The sequence below is a fragment of the Lygodium microphyllum genome, chromosome 12, assembly GCF_053477565.2.
Source record: "Lygodium microphyllum isolate KBCC chromosome 12, Lygodium_microphyllum_v1.1.10, whole genome shotgun sequence".
Taxonomy (NCBI): Eukaryota; Viridiplantae; Streptophyta; class Polypodiopsida; order Schizaeales; family Lygodiaceae; genus Lygodium; species Lygodium microphyllum.
The window spans coordinates 133,340,215-133,366,829 of NC_141146.1; the positions used below are offsets into that span (position 1 = coordinate 133,340,215).

General features: G+C 46.2%; 1 protein-coding gene across 1 annotated transcript in view; it reads right to left on the reverse strand.

Annotated features, from left to right (window-relative positions):
* Positions 1–496: 496 nt before the first annotated feature.
* The window catches only part of LOC148028298 (cytochrome b-c1 complex subunit Rieske-4, mitochondrial-like), a 55,501-nt gene continuing 29,382 nt past the window's right edge, over positions 497–26,615 (reverse strand). The window contains exons 2-3 of the mRNA XM_087690112.1: positions 1,896–2,072; positions 497–1,567 (exon numbers count right to left, since the gene is read on the reverse strand). Of these exons, the coding sequence (XP_087546238.1) occupies positions 936–1,567; positions 1,896–2,064 (801 nt within the window). The 5' untranslated portion in view covers positions 2,065–2,072 and the 3' untranslated portion in view covers positions 497–935. The remainder of the gene's footprint in view (positions 1,568–1,895; positions 2,073–26,615) is intronic.

The following is a 26,615-nucleotide window of genomic DNA, read 5'->3' on the forward strand; positions in this document are numbered from 1 at the left end:
AGCTCCTCATCATAGTGAGTAACCACCCAACGTCCATGAATGCCTTTTTTTATCCATATTCCTCTTATTACATGCAACTATATATAAGTCCCTTCAAAATCAAAGGCAGTGCATTGCTTGTTAGTCTCAACTTCAAAATTCCCACCAAAAGATATTCTCCAAGTCTTAAGAAGGGGAAGGAAAGGGGGGAGGGGGTGTGGTTTGTTTCTGCATGTGTAACTTCTAATGGCAAAAGTTCATCATTAGTTCATACAAGCAAGGTGGAAAACAACCTAGGCACAAGCTTTATGCAACCATTTAGAACAAAAGCTGACTCGCATGGCAAATTTCCAAGACTATGTTTGACATAGTGCTATGATCACATACTCCTCCAGTTAATTCTTCACTGTTAATAGAAGAAGATTAACAGAAACCTGAAACACTCACGCATCCTAGATCTGGACTAGAAGGTGTATTTTCTTCAGTGCAACCTCCAAAGACTATTCAAACACGTAACTGAAAAGATCAAATACTTTGTACGCAGTTTCTGTTTTTTGAAGCATTGCTCAATACAAAGTAATTGGCAAATTTGCTCCATACAAAGTAATTGGCAAATTTGCTCCATACAAAGTAATTAGCAAAGAGTTATAACCTGAGCAAATGTGCTGATCCCTGAAATGTGAGAGCCTTAACAATCATTTGGATCGAGATTACAATTGAGGTGGTGTAATTCTGTCATATGAATGTTAGAGCACTTTTGAGCAGTTTGACCTTACGTATAGCAACCAATAGGCTCCAATTTATTTTACCTCATGAAATATTCCTAACTTATTTAGAAAATCTACAATCTTGATTTCGTACTCAACCAGCCCAATGGCAATACAAGTCAGTAGATGTGCAAAAACGATCTGAGAATAAATGTTTCCCATTCCACAAGTTTGAGGCATCCGATTACTCTAACCAATAAGCAGCTTTCCATCATCCATAAACTTGTATGTAGGCACCTCAAGATTGTATGGAGCTGGTCCTTTACGAACACGACCAGAAATGTCATAATGTGATCCATGACAAGGGCAAAACCATCCTCCATAATCCCCAGCATTGGGCAATGGCACACACCCAAGGTGAGTGCAAACACCAATGACAACTAGCCACTCTGGATTCAAAACCCTATCAGAGTCTGCCTGTGGATCCCGAAGCTCATTTATTCCCACACTATTTGCCAACTTTATATCTTCTTCTGTGCGGTGACGAATGAAGACAGGCTTCCCTCTCCACTTTACAGTGACTGTTGAGCCTGGATCGATGTTGGAAAGGTCAACTTCTAAGGCTGCAAGAGCCAAGACATCCTTGCTTGCAGACATGCTCAATACAAATTTCAGAATTGCCAAGCGAATCATAGAGGCATATATGAACCTTCCACCCGTCATGACAAAATATGTGAAAGCTTGCTTGCTTGGATCCCCTGGAGGATACCTCTCATGGTTAGACTCATCATACACGATGTTGGCATTAGGGGTCTTCATGGCAGCTTCGGTAGGGAGGTACCCAGATTCTCCAGTTGGTGACAATGCTCCAGTTGAAAAATCTGCACAGATTTCAGATAATCTGTTTAAAAATTGGGTGCCAGGATTAAGCGTAGAAAGGCCCATGCATGTGCTTGCGCACAACAAGTTCAGAATTCTGATTTGTGAAGACAATTAGAAGCCAGTATGATAGCTTGTGCTTCTGCATTCAGTGTTTTTAACACCTTAAAATCAACATTTGTCACCAAAATTAAGGAAGTCAATATCTTTTTAACAGGATATTGTGATGTCCAAATAAATTACAGCTGTAACAAAAGATACCAACAGAAAGTGAAAATACCTTGCATAAACAATGAACAATGAAAAAATGGGCTTTGGTGGAAAGACTACCTCGAACAGTTGAGGCTTTCCATGCAGAGAAACACATGCGATTATTGGTGTGCCCAATATCCAAAAGCCCCTTTGCAGCTGGTACATTTTGTATAACAGGGTGAGAAGCCGATGGAGAAGAAAGTAAGCGAGAAAACAAAACTGCTTTCCTCCCCACGTTTCTGATCATTTTGGCACCTGTACGCCATCCAGTTAAAATAAACTAAGGTCTGTCAATAATTTGACACAATTCAAAGCTAGATAATGATGGCAACACCAGAATGCAATGTCTAGACACACAGACTGCCTAAAGAATGCTTCAATAGATGTGCTTCCCTACTTAACAATTGAAAATAACACAAAAAAATGCTTACACATACACATAAGCAAAGGACCTTGCAACAGCATTGTGATCACACAGAATCCAAATGGTCCATTGGCAAGATAAGGCGAGAAAATATCTGATTTGCTCACTTGAAAGGCTAATACACAAACTCACTAATAGCAGACATCCCAAAGGCATGACTTTGACAACAAAACGTCCCTCATGCCTGAACGACCAAGGATCTCAGATTTCAACATATGTGTTTGCTTGTGTGTGTTCAGACTAACCTCAGGACTACAGAATCAAAGTCACAATGCTACTTAACTTGTAAGAGATGTCCAAGTCTCCTAGAGATTGTTCACATTCCCTTTATCCACCACCCCATTCTGACATCTATGCTGTCCATACACGGATCTAGTGAATTGTTTTCCTCTTTATCAGTTTTGAGTCTGCAGGCCAACATGGCCATCGATTTTTATGATGAGGATATTATGCCAGCTTATTAAGAGGTCTTAATCGCTTGAGCTTTACATCAAGTAAATTGTCATCTAATAAGGTTATACCAAGGAACAAATTTCTATGTAAATCTACAAGAGCTTGTCTACAAGGAAGATAGGTGAAGTTTCATGAAATGAGACTTTGCAAACGAACAATCTTTTGTTTCAATTTGTAGCTGCAATTTCTTCATCATTGGTTGATGAAACTGCAGTATTACATTAGACCTATATATCGACACCTTCATCAATCGACAATTGAGAAACCAGAGTTACTATCATGAGAATGAGAAATGTGCTTACTCATTTTTGAAATGAACTCTAGTTTTGGTATCCCTAGCTCTTGGAAGTTGGCACTGTAACCATTGCACTAACAATGAAGGATTTGACAACGAGCGAGTGGACAAATGCACAGGCTATGTTGTACAAGAGCAAAGCAAAAGTAATGAGATGCAATGTGAAACTTTCATTAAATTGAATTCCTGCATCATACATTGAAAGTTTCGCCTAATAAGCAACTCGCTTAGGACGCTCTAGTTATTAAGCAAGCCCTGAGCTTAAGTTTTTTGTCATGAGGACATGTATTTTTGAAACCTCACTTAACATGTGGGATTAATTTTTAACCACCATAGTTAAGTAAATGTTGCACATGTGAGATGTAACTGTGGTTAGAGTAAATTTACAAGTCCGAGACCCAAGAAAATTACGGGATGTCCAAGGCAAAAGTTGCTATAAGTTATGCCGCACATGTCCTTGGTGGTATCTGGTGCCAGTTGTCGGCCTAGGTCATTCATTTGGCCATAAGTGTCAATTGGTGACATTAGAGAAGTGGCGTTTAAAGGTACCTAATCCCAATCTAATGGTCAAAGATGGCATAAAGACACTTGGGAATTCAAAAAGGCTGCCACTTGTCAAAAATGCCCATGCAAGACTGAAAAACGTCTTTAGAGGTTGGAGAGAGGCATTTGAGTGGATTTAGTCTGCAAGAGAGAGGGAGGAAATGTTGGTGATCTGATTTGCAACGATTGGAGGACCTTCTGAGACAGCCAGGGACAAGAGAAAACCAATCAACAGCAGACGATAGCATCTACAGGTTGTTGAGATAGGGCAGCAGTAAAAGACTGATTTTCTTTCATTCTTTGCATCTACAAGCTGTTGAGACAATGCAGCAGCAGTAAATGACAGATTTTCTTCAATTCTTCACAAAAACAGTCTGAATTTTCTCTCTCCTCAGTATTCTCTCTCATCTCCTAACCTTTCTACAGCCTTGCTTCAAAAATTACAGTATTGAGATCACCAAAGGCTGACAAATTACAGAGTTCTCTATTGTAAACCCTAATCAGCAAAGTAGAAATTGGGGTTTAGCAGCAACCTCGAGAAGCGTGTCAAAAATTAGAAGCTCCAAGACAAGGCTGAAGCTGTTTTTAATCAAATTCAAGTGAAGGGACCAGCAAATCAATGAACTTGGGGCATTTTCCATCTCCATCAAAGCGGATGAAGGCCAATTGACTGCCCGAATTAAGAGGCAAATCGGATTGAAGACTTGCGGGTCGTTTTGAACAGCAAGGGAAATTGGAATACCCAAAGGGATTGGAAGAATCCCATCGTACATCAACTATTTCTTCAATTAAGTTAAATAAATACCAAAAGGAGTGCCAGTTTTGGGGCCAACTGAGTGTCCATTATCCAAGATTGTAAGTTAATTGCATTTCTTAGTTTTGTAATAAATGTTACTACTGTAACTAAGTTGTAATTAGGAAATTACCACCCATCCATGGAAGGAAGGCTGGTTACATTTAGTCCAATCAGTATCTCACTTATGATTAATGATCAAGTAATTAATTAGCCCTTAATTAAAAACATGATCTGTTTCAAGAGCAGTTGGCTATTCATTTGTAAACTTGGTCTTGGAAATTTAGGGCTCTCTCTCTCTCTCTCTCTCTCTCTCTCTCTCTCTCTCTCTCTCTCTCTCTCTCTCGTATTTTTAGATAACTTCATAATCTAGATGTCACAGGAACCTAAAATTTTAATATACTCTAATCTTGTCAATAACATTTGATTAAGATATTAATCAAATGTACAAGGTTGTTTAGCACGTGATACACATGGCAATTATTTCATGATAACAAACCAAAGATCCCAAGGATCCAATGGGTGTCAAAGGCAACAATTATGATAAGTTATACCGACAAGGTTTTGGTGGTCAATTGGTGTCAATTTTAACCCTAAGACAATTGTTTGGCCAATAAGTGTCAGTGGTGACACTAAGGACTGGCATCGATTAATTAATTAGTGTCAATCTAAGGATCAACAGAGGTTGGAGACCACTCCAAGTTGCAAATGGCCTAGAGAGTTTAATTATAAAAGAACACATTTAATATTGGGTAGGGTCAAAAGGATTGAAATTAATTTTCAAGATTATTTAATTTTAAAAATCAATTAAATAGTCGAATCAAGTTGAAAAATGAATTTAGAACGTTGCCACTTAGCAAAATGCCCGTGCAAACTGAGAAAACGTTTTAGGGGAGTGAGTCTCAACCATTCATTCAAATTACAACTTGAGAAAGAGAAAGAAAGCTACTAATCCATTTTCTGATCAAAGAACAACAATTTGTTACAGAAGACAACTATCTAGGGACCTTAGCAAGCAAGGAACAACATGGAGACACCTTCCAAGGACTAGCAACAGCATTGCTGATTAGGTGACAACATTTTGGAGATGCCTGGTAGTAGGTGGTGACATTAAATTTTGGGATTTTCTTGCAAAGAAAATCTGATTTCTCTCTCATCTTGACTTTCTCTCACCTTCTCCAATCCATTCTCACAAGATCTCAACATTTCTTAGCCATTTCTAGTAGATCTCAACCAAATTTGATGAACAACAAAGGGATCTCTAGAATATATCCTAAATTTCTAAAAAAACTTTAGCAACCACCTCAATACTCGTGCGAACAAGATAAGGCATTATACACTGAAATCAACACCTACAATCTATTGTATTATCAAGGATTTCAAATACCTAGCCATCCATAAATTTGGGGCAACATTTGGCCATTCTCAATCTAGTTAGAGCAAATCCTAGGTGAAAATCAAAGATCCAATTGCCCAAATTATTTGCTAATTGTTGGATCCACAAGGGACTTTTGGATCAGCCAAGGAATTTGTGGAATCTTAGCTTTAATACATCCATTGGCAATGAAACTTAAAGAAAAACTGAAAGGGACACCAATTTTAGGACCAACAAGGTATCTATTGACTAAGATTATTAGAGTAAAGTGCATTTCAATTTATGTTTGTTTGTTCCTAATTATTGCAATTAAGTGCTTGATCAAGGTATTACCACTTTTTCCAAGAAGAAAGGCTGGTTTAACTAGATGACTATCAATCTATAAGAAATGTAATGGTTGCAAGGATTTTAGTGGGTCTTGTTAAAGAGAGAAAGCTAGCATCAATGCCTACTCAACCAGTGACTCATTATTGTATTTAACTATCTCATGTCTTGGTATATGGATTCCATTTTTCAAGCATTCTTTTGAGTTCTCTTTGGAATGTTCTTCTTTTCTTTACAATCTTTTCTCTTGGGTTGTGCAACCTATTACTGTTAGCAGTCATGTTTGTCATGCCTTGTCATCTCCTGCCTGTGAGCCTCAGTCTGAGTCAAACGAGGACATTAGGAGCTCTGACATGTCTGTCATGTGTTATGATGGGGGAGGCTAGTCACTCTTGACTGGCTGTCTTAGGTTGTGTATTTCTTTTTGGCCTCTTTTAGTGGGCAGCCACTGGCTGCCCGGCCACCTTTTTGGTCATTGTTGTGGGGCGCCCATTTTAGGGCACTTTTAGGGTTTGCGCCCATTTTAGGGTTAGGGTTAGGGTTTGTCCGTTGCCTATATATTGGCAGCCCCCCTCCCCACTTGGGGATCAGTTGTCTTCTTGCAGATTCCGACACTCCTCCCCCGTGGTGGTGCTGCCATCATCATCAGCCTGATCTGGTGCCCTCACTGACGCTGTGGGTTGCGTGCAGGGACTGATCAATCCATTTCAGTGTATTCAGCATTCATTTCAGTCAGTGCAGATTTCTCTTCCTTATTTTCTGCTTTCTCTCTCTCTCTCCCTCCGTGTTCGTATTTCCTCTTCCGTTGCGCACTCTCACATGGTATCATCGCCTGATTGAGAGCACGGAGGACGAGAGAAATACCTTACTGCTGCTGCCCACAGTTCCACAACAGCCAGGCGATTCCTTCAGGCTTCTTTGCTTCATCACATGCGGTTCTTGGGTCTTCAGACTCTCCCAGGAGTTGAGAGGGGGTGTTAGCCTGCTCTTATTTAGTCTCAGTCTGTCATCTCCTGGTTGTGAGCTCCTGTCAGAGTCTGACAGGAGACAGAGGAGCTCTGTCAGTGTGTTTTTAGGCTGCTTTAGTCAGCATGCAGCCTTGGGCATTTTACAGCCCAGATTTGGGCTGTTTTTGGGGTGACTGCCCATTATTTTGGGCAGTCGGACCAGATCTGGCCATAGTCGGCCAGATCTGGCCAGGTCGGCCAGTTTAGCTGGTCGGCCAGTTTTCTGGCTGGGGGCTATTTATAGCTGCCCCCCCAGTCAGTCCAGCATTTATGCTCTGCAGGTTAAGCACTGCTCCCTCCGTCTCTGTCTCCGGCATTGGTGCTGCCTCTGCTTCCAGTCTGTCCTGGTTCCCTCACTGACGCTCAGGGCTGCATGCAGGGACTGTTCTGTCCATTCCAGTGTATTCAGCATTCATCTCAGTCAGTGCAGACTTTCTTCCTTCATTCTCTGCTTCCTCTCTCCTCTCCTCTGTGTTCGTGTTCTTCTTTCGCTGTGCACTCTCACATGGTATCAGAGCTTCTCTTCAGGCTCTGACTCAGATTCAGAGAGACCGAAGTGCCCACACTGTGAGAAAGGGACACATCCCGAGGAGAAATGCTGGAAGAAGTACCCTCACCTTCGTCCGGGAGCGAAGGATGGATCTACATCGAAGCCTTCTTCTACCTCTACACCAGCTGTTACCCATGAGTCAGTGTTCCTTCATATCCATGCTTTGGAGGAGGATCCTTCTTCCGTGGCTGCAGTGTCTTCTGCGCAGCCTTGGTTAGTGGACAGTGGTGCTTCGAGTCATATGACTCCCCGAGGTGATTTGTTACAGGATCTCCGTCCATCAGAGGGTTCAGTCACTGTTGGTGACATTTTATCGGTGCCTATTAGTGGTATTGGCACATTGCCTTTGTTTACAGACCGACCTACGAGCTTCCTTTCACAGGCCCTACATGTTCCGGACTTGGGCCTTCCCCTCCTCTCAGTTTATGGCCTTACGAGGCTTGGCACACGAGTGATCTACACCGAGCATGCCGTTGTTATTGAGGATTCTCTTACAGGAGCTGTCTTATCTACAGGTTGGCAGGAGAGCGGGCTTTATAGGCTCCATTCCCCTTCTTTGATGCAGGGTCCTCCGAGGCAGTCTATTGCTACACCCGTTCCCGCTTGTGCACCTTCTATTCCACAGGTTCCTTCCCATCCCCCACCTTCTCCGGTGGTTCCCTCGTACCCCCCATCCCTTTCAGAGGGGGACGATCTCGGTGATGCGGCTGTGGATTCCCTGGCCCCTAGTGTTTTAGAGGGGGCTTTCCAGGATCGTGAGGAGCTCCTTCAGCGGCAGTCTACATCGACGGACTTCATCGACATTGGCATTCCTCTTGCCACCCCAGGATCTATTTCCTCTTCGGCCTTCAGCCACATCCAGGATTTGAGAGGGGGTGTTAGCAGTCATGTTTGTCATGCCTTGTCATCTCCTGCCTGTGAGCCTCAGTCTGAGTCAGACGAGGACATTAGGAGCTCTGACATGTCTGTCATGTGTTATGATGGGGGAGGCTAGTCACTCTTGACTGGCTGTCTTAGGTTGTGTATTTCTTTTTGGCCTCTTTTAGTGGGCAGCCACTGGCTGCCCGGCCACCTTTTTGGTCACTGTTGTGGGGCGCCCATTTTAGGGCACTTTTAGGGTTTGCGCCCATTTTAGGGTTTGCGCCCATTTTAGGGTTAGGGTTAGGGTTTGTCCGTTGCCTATATATTGGCAGCCCCCCTCCCCACTTGGTCAGTTGTCTTCTTGCAGATTCCGACACTCCTCCTCCCCCGTGGTGGTGCTGCCATCATCATCAGCCTGATCTGGTGCCCTCACTGACGCTGTGGGTTGCGTGCAGGGACTGATCAGTCCATTTCAGTGTATTCAGCATTCATTTCAGTCAGTGCAGATTTCTCTTCCTTATTTTCTGCTTTCTCTCTCTCTCTCCCTCCGTGTTCGTATTTCCTCTTCCGTTGCGCACTCTCACAATTACAACCGCTTTACTCGCTTCCATCATTATCCCCACATCTAACATAGTATCAAACATTCGTGCTCAATCCTAAAAAGGCGTTTTTCGCTACTATAGATCATCTACTATTGCTTGATGATTTTAACTACTGCTGCTTGTTGATTTTTAATGCATCTGTTACCTGTTTTTTGACTACAACAAATTGTATTTTGATTTTCTACATTATTTCTCATCCTCATTCTCATCCTCCACCTCAACTTGTGGCACAATTGAGGTATCAACATTGGATGCACCTATTGTTACACGAGCTCAATTTTCATCATCTTCCTCTCCCATTTCTTCCAAAGCAAGCAATCTTTCATCATCTTTTACCTTATTTAGAATTTCTAAGATCACTTCTATCCTCTCAAATCCTCTTTCTTTCAACTTTCTTATGAGACGCAAATTGGTGTGTATAAAAACTAACTTCTTTGTTTTCTTTGGCTTAAGCTTGTTCATTTTCTTTGTATGAATGAAAGAAAAAGTGTTCTAATTTCTTTCACATGGCAAAGCATAAGTGTCCCGAGACAATATCTTGAGTGTCAAGCACTGTATATTTGGTGTCTCTGCTCCAAAGATTTTCCATCATTTTACACCTTGATGAATCATCTTCTCATCCTTTGCAATAGGGTGCATAAATACACCAAACTCAAACTTTTGCTTATCTAGATCATCGTATAATTTCTCTTTAGCACTTGCATCATAGTTTGTAACACGCTCAACCATATTCATCCAACTCTTACCTTCTTGTCATTGTTAAGACTCTTTGCTCTCTAATAAGATAGAGCACAAAAGTAGTTACATACAATGCAGAGTACATCATGTTCCAATTGTCTACACAAAGTGCCTTAACTTATTGTCACTTGGAAGCATTCATACCTTCAAGACTATCAATCTTTTCTATTATGCAATCTAAGAGCTCATACACTAACCCCATGGTAGCGCACTCTCTTTCAACAAGACGCAAAATACAAAGTGCCTTAACTTATTGTCACTTGGAAGCATTCATACCTTCAAGACTATCAATCTTTTCTATTATGCAATCTAAGAGCTCATACACTAACCCCATGGTAGCGCACTCTCTTTCAACAAGACGCAAAATCTCTAAAATTGGAGCACATAAATTCATAATCATTCTAATAGATGAAATCTTCAAAGGCTTGATAGTTTTGCTCACTTTCTTTCGGTAGTACTAATTATTAATGACCATGCAGCACAATCTGTTGAAGAATCGATCATCCAACATGTTTTATTTATATATAGACACACATAAGCGCAAACCGAGTCTATGCTGGTTTAAGCAATTTTTTGAGCTAAACGTTACACAACCTCTTCCACTTTCACAACCCAAGAAAGTTCTCCAATATCCCTCAAACAACAAATCAAAGAAATGGCATGTGAAACATGTGTAAAAAATGATTGGCGACTCTTTCTCAACCAACCAACCAACATGAACACAAAGTGACATTGTCCAAGTACACTTGGACTACATTTTGAGAACCCACATCAAGAATGATACTGTTTAAATTTTCAAAGATATACTTTCTTAACTTATACTCATTATTTGTAATATTCCCACCCGCATGACATAGGAAACCCCCCCCCCTTAGAAATTAATTGAAATTCCCCCCCCCCTCTCCTATCGTCACCGACAACAAGTGGCGAGGGGGGGGAAGGGACAGAAGGAAAAAGACGGCACCGATGATCGTGAGGGGAAGAAGATGATGACTATGACGATGATGTGGAGGCTATCGACGATGCCAAGGTGGAAAGGAAGGACTCGATAAAGACGAGGAGAGTATCGAACTACAACGCCACCATGCAAACGGCGACATGTGGTGGTTACTACCACCACCACTCCCTAATAATAAACCTCCCCTCCTTATTATATAAACCCCTCCCCCTCCTTAAGCGGCTAGGAAGACCACCTTATTCTTCCCCCCCCCTTGAGCGAAGGAGAGCTTTACCGCCTCTTGCCCCCTTGGTTGCCGTGAAAGAGAGAGAGAGGGAGAAGAATAGAAGAGTAAGAGATAGGGAGAGAGAGAGAAGAGGAGAAGAGAAGAAGAAAAAGAGAGGGAGAGAGAGGGAGAGGGAGAAAAGAAGAGTAGGAGAGAGAGAGGAGAGAATAAGAGAAGGAAAGAAGAAGGGAGGAGAGAGATATTATTTCCCTTCCAGTCCGAAGAGGGTAGCCACACACATCTCTTTCCCCCGTAGTCACGAACCTATACCCGTCTTGCGGGATCATCCCCCCACTCGCAAACTCAACTCTCTCCCCAATTGGCCCCACTAATCGAGCACAGGTGCAGGAGTCTTGTGCAACAATCAAGAATGGCCCAAGCGAAAAATGGCGTGAGTGGATGGAAACCCCACAACGGGCAACAAAGCCCCAAGCGAGGACATCACTACCCATCCAACCGTGGTACCGATCGTAAGTAACATATTTCCAGATTGATAAATTCTTACTTTGATTCCCGCATGAGATGCATTAGACCTATGTTATGCCATATAGGAATAGGACATTAAAAAGAATAAACTGCATCACAAGTGTTCAAGGATTGAGTTTCCCAAATGCGCGTGTCAAAAGAAGTCAATTGTATTTAGATACCATGCGATAAATTCATAAACAGCATTTAAGGCTTCAAGCATGTCCTCGTAATAGTAGGTGCATTTTTCTTGCTTTGAAGGTATATATTGCAACTTGCATACCTGAAGGATTGCATGGCAAACAGCTTAGTCTAGAAAAGAATCGTTATCGAAGCTCTAGACCATTCTCCAAGCTCTCGTTAATAGCTTATGTTTGATAGATTGGGAATCTTAATGTTGCACGTAGTTAATACACGGCGATCATAGGGGCTAAAGCTGAGATGTCTTGAGATCCGTTCGATAGCGACTACATTCATCAAACCTATTCGGGGTTGAGCTAGATACAACAAATCCAGGGCAAATGAAAGACTCGAGGATTAGGAAACCCTACGTCATTGTACTTGCTGAGAAGAAGGATAGGTTATCGAACAATGCAAGTGAACCTATATCGTGTACAATGTCTAAACCCCGAACATATGTCTTAGCCGAAGAAAGAAGTGTTAGGTGAATTTTACATAAAATCACTCTTTGATTCCAAGGGAGAGAGCTCTTGGACAATGATATTAGGGCTGAATACCTTATTCGTGCTTGATTCTTAATTGGATTAATTAAGGAATGATATTTTGCACAAGTGAATCATCTCCAAGATCGCACCGCGGATTACCCCAAGAGGACACTGCTCGATTCATGGGCCGAAGGTCGAGTGGTAAAAAGACCAACCATGGAAAGTTGTGTCTCACTCTTAGGTCGCTTGGGATCAATGGAGCTCTTGACATCCCTTGCCTAGTCCGGAACACAGTTGTAGACTGTCGTGAGTCCAACGTCTAGGGCGTTGGAAGATCTTATTTTACATAAAGGATGGAAATTATGGTGCCATGTGATTTGGACCAGAAACTTGTTTGTCAAAAGGATTGCATGCTCTGTATTCATGTTTATGCTGTAAATTATGCAAACGAACCATATTCCCTAAAAGGTTTAATTAAGGAAGTTGATTTTAAATGTCACACGTAAATATGATATGACCTAATTAAATAACTAAAGAACGCCTATTGAGAGAAGCGGGTGGGTGGAACCCTCGACAGGTCTATCCTACGAAAGGGTGGTCCCACAAGACTAGGAGGCTTCTCACAAAGTTCTACGGTCGTTATATGAAGGGGCCTTGAAGCTTAGGCCAACATTTTCAATGCCCAAAAAGTAAGGACTCCTCACCTTCCAATGAGGAAGGTCCTCTATAGAGAAGAATTGATGAAGGGCAATTGCTACCTCTTTCCTTGCTTACATATCCCAACTTCAAAACAAGAAGCCTTTCCTCACATTAGCTTTGCACTTGTAAGGCCTCATTCCATGAGCATCACTAACTTGAGAGAAACAACCAGCCACATTGCCACTAGCACTTCTTGATGTATCTGACAAAAAGAGCAAACCTTTGTATCCAATGCATCCTATGAACCCATGGGAGCGCTTGCATATAATCTGTAAACTATATCTTTCACATTTTGCAATGCACCACAGTCTTTATCAATCCCAAATCCCTTCAAGCCCAAGCTGTGAACACAAATACGAGCAGGGCCACCATTTCATGTGTAGGAACAATATTTGCGCTGCATAGTACAATGTCCATTCTTCAATGTTTTCAGCTCAATAACAAATTACCACACTTTTCCTTGTTTTCAGACCATAGTGACTTAAAAAACAGACACAGAGAGAGAGATAGAGAGCTCGTGTAGGCTATAGAGCACTCAGCCCATTAGCGAGAGAGAGAGACACACAGAGAGAGAGAGAGAGAGAAAGAACGAAAGTTATATTAACGTCTACAACAGGCCAAGTTGGCCTATGAGACCAAAATGTTGCATACAAATGTCTGGGAGATTTCAAAAGTCCCAGTGAAGCTAACATTTATGCTATGTTGAACTAAATTGAGTAGGTACAAAAATGATATCTGGACTAGATACAATCTAGAGGTACTCCCAGTGCGGTGTGGAACTGCTCCTGGGGTGTTCATCCTAAGATGTCCCGCATGGGTCGGTCCAGCATGGAGAGGCTAAAGCGGCGGGGCAGGGCCCTCCGATGGCGGCGTAGTATCCCTTGTATATTCGACCAGTGTCTTCTGCGGGGACGGGGGCCGGCGGGGCGTGGTCGCCGGGCTTTACCTCTCGTTGTGGCTATTTCTAAGGTGGTCCTCGGGGGCCGGGAGGCCGGTTGGGCTGGTGGGGCCTCGGTGGTGGGGAGGATAGCTGGTATTTGGTTTTAGTCGTTGAGTGTGCGTTGGTTGGTGGCTCCTTGTCTTTGCTCCGTGGTTCGTAGGAGGTGGTCTCTGTGGCGTCGTATTTCCAGTAGAAAAAGCCCCAGGCATCTCTGGTCTTTGAATTCCATCACCTTGGAGAGTGGTCCGAATCCTTCGCTGAATAGGCAGTGGAAGCGTCCCCGGATTTTGTAGTACACTGGGCATCTACAGATATAGTGTTCCTCTGTCTCTGGCTCGAGATGGCAGAGCTGACAGATTCGGTCTTCTGGGGAGAGGGGGTTGGCCCCGTATCTGCCCGTTTCGACCCGTAGTTGGTGTGAGGGCGTGCGGATCTGTCCGATGGCACTTCTGACCCCGTGAGACAGGTGTGTGTCCATGTAGCTTGGGCGGGTGATGAAGCCGTCCGGGGAGATATGCAGGAAGTGTTCACGGTAGAAAGCCTTCTTGGTTCCTAGTTCCGCTGTGGGAGTCACCCATGTCCTGGCGGTGTCTGTCTGGATAATATCCATTCTGGTGATGCGATTTACCTCCTCTCAACTAAGCTCCAGGTGTGGGCAGTCTAGGCTGTATTGTGGTGGGGGGAGGTGGTCCATGTGCAGGCCATGGAGCCGTAGCCAGGTCTCTGTTCGAGCATACCAGCACTCAGTGTCCCCTTGTGTTGCTAGCTGTTTGGATGACTTCAGGGCGAGTCTGAGGTACCGGTGCCGGGGTAGGTCCCATATTCGGCACAAGAAGGTCACGGTCTGGAAGAGGGCCTCAGCCACGAGGGGCGATGCCCCAAGCTCTGCGCGGATGATCTCGTGTGGTATGGAGGGCTTGCTTCGGATCATCTATGAGATCATAAGTATTAGGGATCTCTCCATCTGGTCCCATCCCTCATAGGTGACCTCCTCCTTAGGCAGTGGCTGATCCTGTAGGGCCCTCCGCGTGTGGTAGAGATTGGACCCCCATATGGGAGCCCCGCACAGGAGGGCTGGTGTGACCAAGGTGTCAAAAAGCCAGAGCTTTGTCCGGGGTTCCTAGAACTGTATGCGGGCACATTGGTTCTCCATTGACCCGAGGGCTGCATAGCCTCGGGTTAGTCTATCTTCCGCGGCTTTTCTCAGGGTAAATCTCAGTCCAGAGAATGTAATCCCCAGATAGACATATCTTTGGACCACGTCCACAATTTCTCCACCGTATGTGAAGGGGGGTACCGACCATCGGAGCCATTGGGTTGACGTGTTGAACACCATGACCTTGGTTTTCCCCAGGTTCACAGTTGGGTCTTTGTCTTGGCAGAAAGCCTGTAGTGCGTCCAGTTGGCGCTGCAACCCTTCGGGTGTGCTAGAGATGAGGACTATGTCGTCCGCATATAGTAAGATAGGTATCAGTGTCCCTCCTAAGCTCGATCCCTCCTCGCCCACTCTATCTATGTACTCTGAGATCTCATCAATGTAGAGGCTAAATAGGGTGGGCGAGAGTGGGCATCCCTGTTGACTCCAATGGTGCTGGTGATCTCCTTTGACAGCCCTCCCGGTGCCCGAACTCAGCCCGTTACCGATTCGTATAGTGCTAGTATCCCCCATCGTATTTCGGTTGGTACCTCCAGTTCCTGCAGTCTCTGCGTGAGCCTCGCTCGTGGGACTGTGTCAAAGGCCTTGCGGAAGTCCACGAAGCAGCAGTACACCCGTCTTCCATGTGCTCTACCCTCCTTTATGATGGCTCTCAGTGTGAGGATATGGTCAAGGGTGCAAAACCCCCTCCTAAACCCTGCTTGTCCTACTGCTCGATGTTGGTGTTGCTCTGCCCACTTGCTCAGCTCGTGGTCCAGTATGGATCCATAGAGCTTGGCTAGTACATGGCCAACCATGACTGTTCGGTAGTTCGTGAGAACCATGGGGTCTCCGGCCTTCAGGATAGGTATTATGGTGTTGGTCGACCAACTGGCTGGGAAGCCTTCGCATAGGGCTCTGTTGAACATGTGTGCTAGGAGAGGTGCCAGTATGTCTCTAGCATGGGTCAAATGCTCTGCTACCAAACCTTCGTGGTCTTGGGCACGGCCATTTTGGAGTCTGTCAATGGCGTTCCGAACCCGCCCCGTGCTGAAGAATGTGGATGATCCGGGTCTGCTCCCTGGGGGCTGGGGTAGCTGGGGCTGCTTGGGTACTTGGTATAGTGAGGTTGCATATGCGTGCCAAGTGTCCGGGGAGGTGATGGGCGTCTGGGCTCGGGGTTCCTGAAACGCCTTCCATGCCTCTTTGCTGTCTTGTCCTAAAAATAGCTGGTAGAATTCGTGTTCCACTTTGGAGAGGTAGGCTCGTTTCTTCCATCGCACTAGGCGACGGAAGATCAAGCGTGCCTGTTTATACGTGTGTACTCCCCGTGCTTCGTCCTATTGAAGACGGAGCCGGGTTTCCCTGCACTCTGTGTCGTACCAGCTATTCTGTGGGACATTCTTGTTCGGAGGGGTGAGGTGGGGGGAGGGGGATGTGTGGGGGAAGTATTCGGCAGCTGAGGTGTGTAGTGTGCCCACCAACTGTGCTGTGACCTCCTCCAGGGGTGTGTGGGGGTTCATTTCTTGCAGGCTCCAATAGAGATGGTCAGAGTATGCGCTCGCAGTTAGCCTGGTAAAGTGGTACCTGGGGAATCTTGGGGGGTTGCTTGCTGGGGGGGTTAGGTCATACCTACAGGTTATGTCAAATTGTAGGTATGCATGGTCGGCAGCCACTACGAGTGGGCGAGGTGATATTTTAAAGGACTGGATGTCGGGGATAAGTGATAGAGGGCCGAGAATATAGTCCACTGTGCTTGCTCCCAGTTTCTGTGTGGATGCTCCATGTGCCCCCCCGTCCAATGCAGTTGGCCGCGTGCTTGTGTGGGAAGCATGTGAGGGCATCCAACCCGGGCCATCTGTCGAGGCCGTTGAGAATGGCCAGTCCGTGTGCCCCCCCTAACGCCAGTAGGTGTTCGCCATATTCGGTGCACTCAGCTGTGTCCTGTGACGCCTGGTTGAGTCCTATCTCCTCCGGTGCAATCTCTTTGTACATGTGGTCTTCGCTCTCGAAGAAGGGGGTCTGCCTTTGTGCTGTGCATGCGTTGAAGTCTCCAGCGAACATGACATCCCCCAGGCTGGAGTAGTGCATGATATCTTCGTACAGTGGTAGATATGGTGACTCGCCCTTCTGTGGTGCGTATGGGGAGTGTGCTGGTGGGAAATAGCACAGCGCCATGTATATGTCTCGGGGGCGATCTGTGTGTATCCGAATCCACATGAACCGGGCTTTCTCATCTTTCCGCATGACTTGCACCATGGGCTGTAGCTCCTCCCTGTACAACACAGCCACCCCTGCGGACCCTCGGGTCCCTCCTTTTGTTCGGGCTCTAGGGCGGCATGCCGTCTCCCATCTATATCTCCTCACTTCTGGTAAGTAGGTGCCTGGGCTTTGGTGGGTTTCTGTGTAGAGGACGATGTCCTTGCCGGTGAAGGTCTCCTGGAATAATCTTGCATCTGTTTTCATAGCTCCGTTGCAGTTCCACACTGCAAAACTCAGGTGGATCTCATAGGCCGCGCCCCGTCATTGGCGCTTATCTGTGATGATGACCCGACTATCTCTGTATATTGCCCATTTTCCCCCTTTGCGAGCCTCCAGGATCTGTGACATGCATTCTTTACGGTGTGCCACCTGTGCGGGTGTGAGGTCATCCTCCAGGTAGACTTTTTCCCCTTTTAGAGCTGTCCTTTTACAGAGGAAGGCTCGTCTGGATTCTAAGTTGGCAAATTTGAGGATAAGAGGCCTTCCCTTGGTGAGGTCTTTCCCTACACGCCATGCATTCTCCACTATTTGAGGGTCCTCTACTCCCAACTGTCCACATATTGTTGGACATCTGCCAGGGGTCTATCCCCTTCCTTCCATCCGACCACCCGGATGTGGAGCGCTCTAAGCTTTCTCCTTTTCTCCTCCTCCAGTGTTGCATTCACAAACTCCTTCTTTGTTGGCGACTTCTTGGCTACCTCAATCCATTTGGAGTTCTCGGCCACTTCGGCTTGTGCTTGTTTCACTATATTCGCCCACGTGTTGAGCTCCTTTGTTACTTGTGTCTTCAGCTCGTTGATCTCGGATTGCACCTTGGTGGGCGTTGTTTCGGTGATTTCTCCTTCCCCCTTCTTGAGTAGATCCAGCTGGTTTCTATATTCATCGAGCTCGTGCCTCAGTTCTTCGATCACCCTGTTTCTCTCCTGGAGGGACGTTTCAATGTCCACCTTCCAGGAGGTGAAGTGTGATGTGATCTCGGCGTAGATTTCGTTCTTCCATTCTTGCACTTTTGTGCTTATTTCCTCCTTGATTTGGTATGCAGTTTCCGCGCACATTGCTGCCATGATTTCCTTGATGTTGCTAATGTCTTCGTCATGCGCCTTGCATACATCTCGGAGGGCCTCCATGCCTTTCCTTGTGTGGTAGTCTGTCACCTTGTCAATGCTACTCCAAATCGGTGAGTATTTCTCATTCTTCTCCCCCCTTGTGCGGCTGCTTGGTGACGGGGATGTCTTGTTCGAGCCCATCCCTTCCTCACGGTTCCAGGGCTTGCTCAGGGGATGTGGGCATCCGGCCTCATTGTGGTTGCGGATGCGTGATGGGCGGTGGTGGGAGGTGGCGGAAGAGTCGGGTATGGGCAGGGCTAGTGGCGGTGGGGTGATATGGGTGCCAAGGCCGGGGTCTGCGAGGAGAGGAGAGATGGCGACTGCTCCTGTCGAGGAAGCAGGGAGGGTGATGGCCCGGGCGGGCTGGCATGCGGGGTCTAGCCACTCCGACAACGAGGCGCGTGGTCACGTGGAGATGGGGCGTCCGATTGTGCCACTCGGACGAGGGACTGGTGTCCGAGTCGGATGAGGGCGGAGACTCGGACAGTTTAGTCCATATGGCAGTGTCCGAGTCGGATGAGAGGGCGTCCAATTTCCAATGGATTCGGACGGGGAGTGTGGAGGTTTGGGGACTCGGACAGAGAGTGGCTTGATGTCGGGAGCGTGGCGTGATGACGGTTCCCTCCAACGGATCGATGATGGGGCAAGACGGAGAGAGAGAGAGACGGACAGACGGGGCGAGATGGCGAGACGGACAGGACGTGGCGAGACGAGGAGAAACGGGCGGGGCGAGAGCGAGACGGACGGACGAGGCGAGACGGGGCGAGATGAGGCAAGACGGGCGGGGAGAGACGAGGCGTGGCTGTGACGGGAGATGGCGTGGCTGTGACGGACGGACAGGGCGAGACGGTGCAAGACGAGGCGAGACCGGCGGGGAGAGACGAGGCGTGGCTGTGACGCGCAATGGCAAGAGATGGAGTGGCTGTGACGGACAGACGCGGCGAGATGGTGCGAGAGAGAGAGAGAGAGAGAGGATAAGACTGAGCACTCAGCAGTGAGCACACTGCACAGTGCACGGGTTGAACAGACTGCCCTGTTTTTGCACTAACTGAGCACGCTGCCCTGAATCTGAATTTCTGCATAGTGCATATGCTGCCCTGGTTTTGCACAGTGCACAAGCTGATAATTAATCTTGTTGGTGGCACACGAACAAGCTAAGGCTTGTGCACACAGGCTGCACACACAAGTAATCTGCAGGAGGGAATGTCGAGACTGTAGGAAAAAACGTCACCAGGCAAAAGCAGCAGTTTGGCCGATCAGAACCCAAAAAATGAGCAGGTACGAAATGGCTTTTCATGTGTCTAGACACATACCAGACCCTTGCAGATGTCTAATATGCTGAATCAAAAAACGCCTGAATCCAACCTTCGTTTCATTTATTTTATTTGTTGAATGGAATAGTGTGTATGCTGTAAGTTTATGTTCACTGCCCTACAGATCAGATCTTCAGTTAAAAATAGAAACAAAAAACTAAATTGTTTGTTGGCAAACTGCCATTTCACAACTCTTCATAGATCTTCCTTACGACAAGCTCTTGCATCAATACAGAAATTTGTTCCTTGGCAAGATCTCGCTATCACTCAAGTGAAGCTGAAGACGTTTCATACGTCTTAACAGACTGGCAGAAAAAGCCATGTCAGCCTGCAGACTCAAGGCCCGATGCCATGTCGCCCTGCACACTCAAGGTCTAGAACCCAAACGGACTGTCTAGGAACGTAGGCTATGCGGTTATCCCCTTGAGCACTGTCTTCTCAATTGGTAGGTCTTGCAGTCAAGCTCGCTGCCCATTTACATAGGTGACCGAATGATAGGACAAAATTTGGGAGAAATCGTAGGGGCTTTTCCACACGAGGATATATTCGTCGATAGGGGATAACTGTCCGGAGGAGAGTCAGTAAGATAGCAGAAATCCTAATGTCGGCCCATTGCACCGTGACATTGTGAAAATGCCCATGGCTGACAAGGCAAACAGAAGAAAGATTAAAGAAGAAGCAGGAAGAGCACCTGCCTGTGAGAGTCCTGCCGCCGCAACATAGAATCGCTTGCGATCTCGAGCATCATCCCCTCGCCGCATGCCAGAAGAGACCTCCCTCTGTGTCTCCCTGTGTATGCAGACGCGATCTCCGTTCACTTTAGGGCACCATTCACATGCAGCCACACTTGCAATACGTGTCCAAAAGATACCTAGTGCTCCAAAAATACGCTTTTCTTTTTTGGATGAATGCGTTAAATTATAATATTACACAAACGAGTTGTATAAATATGTACATCTTAGTGGGGGGAGAACAAATCAGCTGGCCTATCATATGTAACTCGGCAAAAAGGTTACAAAAAATAATTCATTTACAGAGGTGCTAAATGTAGGAGTTGAACTACTGCAGGGAGAGAGTAGCACCCAAGTTCAAGGGGTGGGTCCACACTGTGGAGCGAGTCTCGAATTTCAATCCAAATGGCTTCCTTTCTCCCCATTTGGAGTAGAAGCTCTTAATGGGTCTTGAATTTCGTAAAGGTGTGAAAGGTGAGAAGGATCGAAGCTTGCATGCGAGCTATGGCGGGAGAGCAAGAGCAAGAAAGAGAGAGACAAGAAATGGGAACTCCAACAGTCACAATGTGTGACCGGGCCTTCCTTTATTCAAACTGTCACTAAAAGAATAAAGAATAAAGTGACGTGACGGGCGCCCGCCACCTGCAGTGTGCAGTGGCGGGTACTGACAGTGTAGTAATACACGGGGCGGCACGGCGGAGGCGCCTTTACCCCCAACAACCTCCCACTTAAAGGCGAATCTGCCCTAGTGAGAGAGAAAAGAAAAAGAAAAGACAGTACAAATGTACATAGGTGAGGAAAGGTGACATCTCATCCAACGCCCATCAACCTCCTGAGAAAGGCAAAGTGCTCAGTAGTGAGGCTCTTCGTGAGCAAATCTGCAGGATTCTCGTCAGTGGAGATCTTGACAAGGTCAACAGACTTGTCCTCCACGACACCACGTATGAAGTGATACCTCACCTCAATGTGTTTCGTCTTCGCATGAAAGACCGGATTCTTAGCCAACTGAATGGCACTCATAGAATCCGAATGCAGTGTAGGTGTAGCATCAATCCCAAGGTCAGCAACTAGACGGCCTAACCATATGGCCTCCTTGCAAGCCTCAGTGGCTGCAATATACTCGGCCTCAGTGGTAGACAAAGCCGTACACTTCTGAACCCTGGACATCCAAGAGATAGCCCCTCCAGCATAGGTGAATACATAGCCAGAAGTGGACTTCCTACTATCTGCATGTCCTGCATAATCGGAGTCAGTGTACCCCACGACCCCTGTATCCTGGCTGCCATAGCAAATACACATATCTGTTGTGCCCTTCAGGTACCTCATGATACCCTTCACGGCATCCCAATGTCTGCTGCCAGGTGTAGCCATATAGCGTGCCACAACACCAACTGCATGTGCAATATCTGGACGAGTGGCTATCATGGCATACATCAAACTGCCCACGGCTGATGCATAAGGGATCTTGGCCATCTCGGCCCTCTGCTCATCTGTCTGCGGACAATCGGCCTGTGATACCTTCACATAAGAAGGTAATGGACAGCCAATAGGCTTTACGTCCTGCATGCGGAAGCGCTCAAGGACTTTATGAATGTACTCCCGCTGTTAGAGATACAAAAGTCCCTGATGCCTATCGCGCTTAATGCGCATCCCAAGTATATGTAAGGCCTGTCCCAAATCCTTCATCTCAAAGCTCTTCTTTAGCTGAGATTTAAGAGCATCTAGCTCATCATGAGCTTTCCCTACTATCAGCATATCATCAACATAGAGTACCAAGATAAGCAAACTGCCATCACGGGCTTTCTTCGTGTAAAGACACGGATCCATAGCACTCCTGCTGTAGCCCTGTGACTGCATAAAGGCATCAAACTTATGATACCATTCCCTAGGTGCCTGCTTCAAGCCATACAAGCTCTTCTTCAACTTGCACACTAGGTGCTCCCTGCCAGGTTCTGCAAAGCCCTTAGGCTGATCCATATAGATCTCATCATGCAAGTCCCCATGTAGAAAAGCCGTCTTGACATCCATCTGATATAGATCTAAGTCAAGCTGTGCAACCAAAGCCAAGACTAAGCGCAGGGTGATCATCTTAACCACAGGAGAGAAGACCTCATCAAAGTCCACACCATGTTCCTGCTTAAAACCCTTTGCTACCAATCTAGCCTTGTATGCCGGCTTGGGGTGTCCAGGGGTACTTTTCAACTTGTACACCCACTTGCATGGCAAAGCCTTCTTGCCCTTAGGCAAGGCAACCAAATCCCAAGTCTCATTCTTATGCAGGGAGTCTATCTCAGACTGCATAGCCCTCTCCCAGGAGTGACTGTCACCCCTGCGCATAGCCTCATCATAAGTGAAAGGCTCTCCTGCATCTGTAACCAAAACATAATGCATAGAGGGCTGAAATCTGTCAGGTGGACGTCTATCTCTAGCAGACCGTCTCACCGCAGGCTCTGCTGCCTGTCTAACTACCTGTCCAACATCCTGGCCCTGTGGAGGAACTGCTGCAGGCTGTACTACTGGCTGTGCTGGAGCTTTAGGCTCCTCCTGAAAGATCACTCTGCGGATCTCAACCACCTTCTCAGGCTGCCTGTGCATCTTGTCTTCATGGAAGACGACATCATGGCTGCGTACTATTTTCCACGCCTACGGATCCCATAGGCGATAGCCCATCTCTCCTGACTCACCATAGCCAAGGAATATGCATTTAATGCTCTTTGGATCCAATTTACTCCTCTTGTCCTTGGGCACATGGCAGAATGCCTCACATCCAAAGACACGGAGATGCGCATAAGAGGGTGGCTTACCAGCCCAAACTTCCTCTGCAACCTGGAAATCCAATCCACTGGAAGGCGATCGGTTTATGACATGCACTGCCGTACTAACTGCCTCAGCCCAAAAACTCTGGGGTAGGCCTGCATGGCTAAGCATAGAGCGGACACTCTCCTGAATAGTTCTGTTCATGCGCTCAGCCAAACCATTTTGGGCGGGGGTGTAAGGGGTGGTCAACTGACGCTTAATACCCCTGTCATCACAAAACTGCTCAAAAGCACGTGAGACATATTCTCCCCCATTGTCAGTCCTAAGGCATTTCAGCCTATACCCAGTCTGGTTCTCAACAAGAGCAAGCCAACGCTGAAAGACTGCCAAGACATCGGACTTTTGCTTTATGGGATAAGCCCACACTTTCCTAGAAAAATCATCAATGAAGGTAACAAAGTACTTTGCGCCACCCATAGACATGCAAGGCATAGGCCCACAAACATCGGAATGCACCAATGCTAAGGGCTCACTCATGCGTGGCCTACCCGATTTCTTATGCGTAGACCTATTCTGCTTACCATAAAGACAATGATCACACGAGTCAAAATGTGCATAGTCCAGAGGCGGAAGATACTGCAAACCAGATAACATTTTCATTCCCTTCAAAGACATATGCCCCAAACGGGCATGCCAAAGTGATACATGTGGGATAGAACCCACTGTCAAAACATGGTCAACTGAGGACCCAGATACAACAAGAGGATAGAGGCTGCCAGACTTGGCGCCTCTAGCAAGCACAAGTCTGCCACGAGTAATTTTCCAGGCAGAATCCCCAAAACATACATGAAATCCTGCATCATCCAACTGTCCTGCAGACATAAGACTGCGCGTAAGCGCAGGTACATGACGTACATCCCTAAGCAAAAATGAACTGCCAGTGGAAAACTGCAACTGAATATCACCCATGCCCACAATGTCAAGAGACCTGTCGTCTCCAAGTCTGACTGAACCAGATATAGTGCGGTAAGAGTGGAACCACTCACGATAAGGCGTCACATGGAAGGACGCACCTGAATCCAATAACCAGCACTGTGCATACATACTAGGTGTCTCAGTCAAGTGTGAAGCATCAGAAGAACTAGCTGCAAGTATAAACTCATCACCACCATCGGACTCTTCAGTCTGCGTGACATTAATTTCCTCAATCTTGACGTTGGACTTCGCAGGTACTATGCTGCGATCAGAGGACTTCTCCTGCACTTTATCTTTCCCCTTATCCTTGCGCTTCTCATTGCGCAACTCATGACACTGTGGTCTAATATGGCCCTTTTTCCCACAATGATGACAAGTGACATTTGCATTGCGTCCACGCGACTTACTACGCGACTTGCCACCACGAGATTTAGACCGACCCTTCTGCGAGTCACGGCCTCGGCCATTACCACGGTCATACCTGTCATTCCTGCCTCTAACTGTCAAAGCATGACTACCACGAGAGGCATCCAAGTTTTTGCGATTCACCTCTTCCTGAAGAAGAGCACTCTCAACATCTACCAATTTTAGAGTAGCACTAGAGGCACAAAGAGCAGTGCGGAATACATCCCATGACTCATTCAGAGTTCCAAGCAAGAAAAGAGGAGTTACTTCCTCTCCAAAGGTGATATCCTGCGAAGTCAGGTTCTTCAGTATAGCATGGAACTGGCTCAAGTGAGCAGACATAGTCGCATTATCCTTCATGCGCAGATCCATAAGCTGCTTCAACCAGTACATCTGACTCGCCGGACTTTTCTTATCATAAAGATTCTTGATCTTATTCCATAGATCCCATGCACTTTGTGCTTCCTCAAATACATTATAATGTACCTGTTCAGTGAGAGACAATACAATCGTGGACTTGCATAGCTCATCAAGTTCAAGCCAGTCGTCATTGTCCATAGTTTCAGGCTGCTCCCCACTCAACCGAAGTGGCTTAATCTGAGATTTCTGCACCAAAACCTGCCATATTTGACTCTTCCAGTAAGAGTAGTTGGTACCATCCAACTTTGTAATGTTAAAGATGGCACTATCATGCGAAGATGACGCCATTATGCAGGCTGGAAATGCCCAAACAGTCCAAAACTGCTTGCTGTTTTACTGCAGAAACTGCCCAAAAATGACCAAAAACGGGGTCCAAAGGGCGAGCAAAGTGTGCCAAAAGTGGCTGCCCACTTAGTACTAGGTGCGGTACACCAAATCAGGATATTTCAACATGAAAAGTACACCTCAGTCCACCAATAACTGCTTGCTGTAATAAATTGCAGGTATGCAGTCTAGAGAGCAAACTGTCCCAAAATAGGATCCAATGTCAAGCAAACAATGCTAGGTCCAAAGCCGGCATGAAATGGACATAAGCAAGGCCAATGACAGTGAAAAGAACATGAGCTCAACACCAAGCATGTCAAAATAACATCTGCCAGTGAAAGGCACACCCCCAGACACTCTAGGCAAAGTGTTCCTATAACTGCCAAAACCTAACACAAATAGGTATCTGCTCAAAGAGAAAGATCCAAATATGAGACTCAGCTCATAAGCATCCTGTGAACCAAGAGTACATCAATGCATATCCATAAAGATCGGAGTATGATCCCAAAGTCTCAATGTGTATGTAGCTGCTCAAGACATAAACTGCTCCAAATACATGTAAGTGCTCCAATAGCATGCAACTGTCAAAGGTCAAGAAAGCATGTAAAATGCTCCCACTGGCACAAAAGGCATACAAAGCGAGCTCAGAAGCTCAAACAACCCAAGAGAAAGCACCAGTGATTAGTGACCCTGTCAATGCATCAAGCGCATCCGAGAGAGCATGACATACATGAAGCACCGGTTGTATTAACCATGAAGCAATACATAAGCCCAAATAAGCTCTCGGTCAACTCAATGACATCCAAATAGCAACCAAGATCAGTGATCAAGTGAGCCGGGAATGCTCAAATACATCCAAATCCAAGCTCCAAATGTCGGTATGGCATACACGAACCAAATAGCATATGTCACGAACCAAAGCATGTAATGCAAAAGCCTAACTGTCAAGCAGAGACATGAGGCATAGGCGGTCCACGAGCATGCCAAGTCGGTCCAAATGCCAGTGAAGACGGAGCTAATGCGAAGCTCAAAAGCATCCCATAATCTCATACATATGCTCCAAGTCGTCCCCAAATGTCAGAGATATCATGCCAAAGCTCAAAGCATACATCCGGTATCGGTAGGTAAGTGCCAAAGCATGTAAAGTACCTTCAGCCCACTGTTATTCCAGCATGTATTTACTGTTCTAAACAGTAGATTTCAGCCCCAAATTCAAGCCAAAATCATGGTCAAACCAAATGCATACATCCCCAATACATCCGGGTAGGAAGTAGACCGCATACAGGCATCAAACAAGGTAACCGGAGTAGAGTATAAGCATTAAATGCCAATGCCAAGTGTGGCTGCCCTGTTTCCAGCACTGTATAACAGTAAATAACAGTCCCAAATCAGCCAATATTTCAAGCCAAAATC